Source organism: Apium graveolens, chromosome 8 (assembly GCF_009905375.1).
Source record: "Apium graveolens cultivar Ventura chromosome 8, ASM990537v1, whole genome shotgun sequence".
Taxonomy (NCBI): Eukaryota; Viridiplantae; Streptophyta; class Magnoliopsida; order Apiales; family Apiaceae; genus Apium; species Apium graveolens.
This window is the reverse complement of record NC_133654.1, coordinates 219,471,459-219,477,394: the sequence shown is the minus strand read 5'-3', so window position 1 is coordinate 219,477,394 and position 5,936 is coordinate 219,471,459. Positions and strand designations below refer to the sequence as shown.

General features: G+C 31.1%; 1 protein-coding gene across 1 annotated transcript; it reads right to left on the bottom strand.

Moving 5' to 3' along the window:
• On the bottom strand, positions 1-3,308 carry LOC141680349 (uncharacterized). The gene is made up of 3 exons (XM_074486601.1): positions 3,198-3,308; positions 1,377-1,403; positions 1-928 (listed from the first exon to the last, which is right to left on the bottom strand). The coding sequence occupies exons 1-3, from the start codon at positions 3,306-3,308 to the stop codon at positions 269-271; spliced, it is 798 nt and encodes a 265-aa protein (XP_074342702.1). The 3' UTR covers positions 1-268.
• Positions 3,309-5,936: the final 2,628 nt, after the last annotated feature.

The window sequence follows — 5,936 nt, the reverse complement described above, 5'->3', positions numbered from 1 at the left end:
TGTGAGAAGTGAAACAAATGTTTTTATTTTCCTATAGATAACTATTATACACAAGAGTATGATAATATGAGTGCAAGAATTATAACACAAAGATAGTCTGAAAATAGCAACTAACTGATAGTTAAGTGAGATGCAAGCTCTGGTCCAGTAACATCTTCACAAGGGTTTCTGAAACTAAAGTACTAGTTTAACATTCGTACTCCTGGTATAGCATATTTTCTGAATATAAATATTCATGCACCTGCAAGAAAATAAAATATTTGTATTCTCATGATTCATATTCTGTTTCTGATGTAGTCTCACTATTGTCGTCACCGGAACACGGTACTTCATGATCTTTGAAGAATATATGTCCATCATCATCTTCTTCATTTAATTCAACTTCATCTTCATCAGCTTCCTCACCAATAGGTTGCTTCCCTTTGCTGGAGAATAGATCACCTACAATTTCGGTTGATAGAATTACAGATGCAACATCTCTTCGAACCAAAGATGAGCTTTCAATTAAATCTTCAACTGGTTGAAATGGTGGCAACTGAAATGATTCTTCTTCCTGCAATACGCCATTACTCTGTGGCTCACTTACCACTTCTGCTATCTCCGGAATATCATACACAAACTGATGATTTACTTTCTGTACAAACCTCCAATTTGAACCACGCGTCGCATCAAGCAAATAAAAAGCTTGTTGAGCTTGAGTTGCTAAAATAAATGGTTCATTATAATACCAATCAGTTGACGTATTAATGGAAGTCAGATTGTTATCCACGTATATTGATCTAGATTTTGGATTAGAGTTATACCACTTGCAGCGGAATAAGTAAACCTTACGATCAAATGAGAATGACAACTCCAAAATCTCAATTAATATCCCATAATATACCACCTCATCATTTTCATGATCCCCTTCCGTGCAAACTCCTGAACACTGTGGTCGAAGAGTATCATCATAATTTTTGCAACGAAATCTAACGCCATTTACAATACAACTTTGATAACTTTTATATCGTTCTAAGGGACCTTGAGATAAAGAGTACAAATCATCATTTACAAATCATCATTAACCTTACCATTGCACTGAGAACGGAAAAATCTTTACAATTATCATACATAGGCTTGTTACGTGATTCAAACAAGACATCATACTTGTCACTCCCATTAAATATAGAATCACCATCAAAATCACTAGTTGGACCAATGTCAAAATACTTGCTATTAATATCATCATTAAGGCCGGCACCCAAATAAAAAGAATCATTTATTGAACCATCATCTTGGTTATTAAAGATTTCTTCAGTTTCAGTATCATTAATTTTTTCAGCATGATGATACCATACCTTGTAAGTACTTAAAAATCCGTGAGTAAGCAAGTGTACCTTTACCACATTGATTTCTTGTGACTCCTTATTCAGACATCAAGAACAGGGGCATAACACCATTCCTTTAGAGTTTGTCTTTTGGCTTGCAACTATTATAAATTCAGTGATTCCATTTGTAAATTCTGCTGACAACTTGTCTGGTAAATTTATCCAGGCACGATCCATAACCTTCCTAAAAAAATGAATTCATCAGTAAGAGGTAATACCTATCTACACTATTATGGTAATTATACATGTAAAACATTTAGTTAAGAACCAAAAAATCATGTTATCATTTTAATAAAAGATCATATTATAAAGAAAGTACTCATAAGGTGTTTATTATTTCTTGTAAATTATAACTCGTCAGCTGGCTTTGAAATCGACCAACAATCCTTAAATATATACTCACATTACTTAGAAATAATTGAGAAATAAAATAGATTTAGAACAATTTATATAAGCTACTCAAATTCTTAATATTAGCTACAACTTATATACCCGTCTGGAAACTGATATTAATAAAAAATCAGATTGAAAGCCAAAAGTAAACATTCAGAGATAAATAAACAAAATAAGAGCAGAATTGGTATAAGAAATAAAATATAGAACATCTCTCCTTTCAGAAGAACAAACAAGCAATTTAATTTTGAGATGCAATCTAATATCTCTTCTTGTAGAAGTAATAATATAACATTTAATAAGTTTATGTTAACTGAAAATTCCTAAATAAAATTTGTATCCAAAATTCTGTTAGCATTTAAATTTGAGTTCTAACCTTAAGCCAAGGTAATACCAAACCAGGTCCAGTTAAGAATGTTTACAAACTTGAAATTAATGATTCAACTATACTATTATAATTCATTCATACATACCACGAAAATTATGACTTGTATTATAATTCATAACTGAAACTTCAAATCAATTATTCACATCTACATCAGTAAGAGCTATATACATATACACACACATAAACATGTATGAAAGAGAGAGGGAGTAAATTACCGACTACTTGAGCTCATCCCAAGATAAGAAAGATGAATGGTGGATTGAAGTGAATCAATGTGTATATGTTTTATCGATTATGTCTCTGACGCCCCCAATTAGAAATAAAAAGTAAAAAAACCATGGTTCATTTGTGTATCATCGGATGTGACATCATCTGGTTATCAATTTATAATTAAATATAAATAATTATGTATGTTGTGTACAGATCAGCAAGTGATGTTAATAAATGTTAAAATATACTGACACGTGGAACGACCATTCGTTGTCAAAGTTAAATAACATACTTTTAAACTATAAACATATATACTTTTGTAAAATGTGACTTTTACATACTAATATTTTTAACAAATAATTATTGGTAGGTAAATTATAAATTTTACTTATGGAGTAAAGTTTTATGGAGTCCACCTTTAATTGGAGTCCTCGGAGTCCATATATGTTCTGCAAGTAAAATATAGCTTAAAATATTGCAAAATATATTATTTTTCGACAAACATCACTATTCTATCAAAAATCTTGTAGATTGCATACATTTTACAAGCAGAACATTGCAAAAATATATATTCTACAAAACATGTTTAGTTTGCAGAACATAAATGTTCATATTGCAGAACATATTGCAGAACATACATATTGTACCGTAAATATATGAGATTTGCATGATTTTGTTGAAGTTATGCTATTTGTGTAACATGTTTTGCAAAATAACACGTTTTACAATATATTTTATTTGCAGAACGTAGATGGACTCCGAGGACTCCGATAAAAAGGTGGACTCCATAGAACTCAGCCCCCAATATATATTAGTAGGTAAATTATTAGTAGGTAAACATTAGATTTCTTGTAGTGTTTGTTGAGGTGTCCTGACAGCTGAGAATTCTTGAACAATGCCTTTGCCTGTGCAGAATTCACATAATATAGCATTTCTGAATTCTGTTTCATTGTCACTTCTCAATCTTTTCACACAATTATAATCTTCAGTCTGTTTTTCTATCTTCTTGATATGCTCAATTATGATGTGTGGAGTTTCATCTTTAGAGTACATGAACTCTACCCAAGTGTATCTTGAGAAATTATCCACCATCACAAGTGCATATTTGTTCCTTGAAATTGATAAGACATTCACTGGTCCAAATAAGTGCATGTGAATAAGTTGCAAGGGTGCACTTATAGAATCACAGTTTTTGACTTGTGACTAGATCTTTGATCCAAGAATACGAGAACTTTAAACTCCAAGAAGGAGAAAATATCATCGACATGGAAACTAGATTAACTCGCATTGTCGATGAACTATCTCAACTCGGAAAGAGTTAAACTCAAAATGAAAAGAATCGAAGAGTTCTTAAATCATTACCTCCAAGTTGGAAGGTTAAAGTAACCACAATCAAAGAGATGCGCAAACTCAATGATTATAAAATAGATAATCTATTTGGAAATCTTCGTGCATACGAAGAAGATAACTTACAAGAAAAAGTCATTCCAAAAGTGGAAGACAAAAAGAAAAACATGGCTTTAAAATCTATACTAATAGATGAAGAAGAAAACGACGATGAATTAAATGAAGAAATCCAAAATCTCGATGAAAGAGAAATTGCTTTACTTATGAGACAACTATGTCGTGTGCTTCAAAGCAAAACTCAAAGATACGGAAAAGGCTTCCTTAAATCAAATAATCAACAAAGAGTTTTTAACTCTAATGGAAGGCCAAATTACTCTAAAAAATACACTCCTAACTATAAGAGTAATTTTCCGTCAACGAGCTATAACAAAGGCAAAGGTATGTAAAATACTAATGTCTATAATAATAACACTCCTACGTACACTCCTCCCAAACAAAAAGAATAAAATACGGAGGAAATACAAGAGATGTGTTACGAATGTAAACAACCCGGTCACTTTAAACGAGAATGTCCTAAACTTATAAAAGGACAATCTCTCGTGGCAGAGAACGGGTGGGATTTAAGTGAAGATGAAGAAGCTTCGGAAGCTAGTGAAGAAATTGTGAATCTATGCTTAATGGCTATCGAGGATGCATGTACTTCAAATGAAATCTCCACTTCAAATCAAGAGGTAACCCTTTCTTCAAACTTCATTCAATTACATGAATCTAATTTAAATCTTGTAGATATGAATAATCATGATTTAATTGAACTTGTGGTAAACATTAACAACAAGTATAAAGATCTTGACAAAAGACATCATCTATTATGGTCCGAGAAAATGAAACTCGAGGAAATACATTATAATCAAAGTAAAGAGTTTACTCGGATGATGGAATCAAAAGTCCAATATGAAGATGAAATTTCATCTCTAAATAATCAACTCCACTTACTCAAAATTGAGAATAATACTCACAAGGAATATATTCTCAAACTAGAAGTAGAAAATGTATCATTAATTTTCCAATCTGAAGAAACGGAAAATGAGAAGTTACAAATAAATGAAAATATTTGTAAACTTAATGTTGAGTTGTTGAACTTAAAAATAAAAAATGAGTCACTCACTCAAGAAAGTTCAACAACTAAATCTCAAATAAACAATCTTGAAAAAGAGAAAGAGCTACAACAAACCAATGAACAAGAAAATCTCAAATAAACAATCTTAAAGAAAAAGATTTAGAATTAGAAGCTCAACAGTTAAAACAAGAAAATTTCAAGCTCATATCTCAAGTTAAGGATCAAGAAATATTTCTTAACAACAAGATTGTTGCCTTAAACAAAGAAAAAGAAAATCTTGAAATTGTTATTCAAATATTTATAAAAGGCAATGAGATATTAAATGTTGGGTCCCAATGTGTTTGTAGAAGGGGGGGTTGAATACAAACAGTACCGAATAATCGAATAAAATGCGGAATAAAAAATGTGAAACAAAATTCAAGTTAAATAAAAATATTATTAAACTTGAAATGTGTTACAACAACTGTATCGATTACAAGGAATTAATCTCAAATTAATTATCACAAATTTAGAATAAATTCGACATGAACTTTTTCTATTTTTGTAATAAAAAGATTCAAATGCTAAACGCAATTTGAGATTAAGTTCTAGGGATTTTGATCCGCTAGATTGTTACACAAGAACAAGATAAATAATTCTAGTGGTTTGGATTTAACATTAACAAACTAGAATTTTGATCTTGAATTTCTGCAGAGAAGATGATTTTATATTTCAAGGCGGCTGCTCTTTTGTTCTTGACTTGTGTGTTGGATGATTATTAAGTTGCTGCTTCTCTGCTTCTTTTTAAATCAACAAAAGAATAGAATTGACTTGGCATGACAATCCTATAGCTGGCAAGACTTTCGGTGAGACAATTGAATGAACTAGCAAGACAATCTGAATGAACTAGCAAGACAATCTGAATGAACTAGCATGACAATCAGAATGAACTAGCAAGACAATCATCCTCCTAGAGTAACTTTCGGTGAGACAATTGAATATGGCCTAGCATGACAATCGGTATGACAATCCTGATTGTCATGCTAGTTCATTTTCAATTGTCTTGCTGATTTAATGCTTGAATTTAATCCAATTAAGCTTCTGAAAATTCCTAAAATTCCTAGAATTAATTCAG

What these genes read in the sequence shown, in the direction of transcription:
- LOC141680349 (XM_074486601.1), bottom strand. Translation starts at nt 3,308, where the DNA reads ATGAAACAGAATTCAGAAATGCTATATTATGTGAATTCTGCACAGGCA. An exon ending in AACACTACAAGAAATCTAAT is followed by an intron (nt 1,404 to 3,197) that starts GTTTACCTACTA and finishes TGTCTGAATAAG; the next exon opens with GAGTCACAAGAAATCAATGT. An exon ending in AAGAAATCAATGTGGTAAAG is followed by an intron (nt 929 to 1,376) that starts GTACACTTGCTT and finishes CTTCGACCACAG; the next exon opens with TGTTCAGGAGTTTGCACGGA.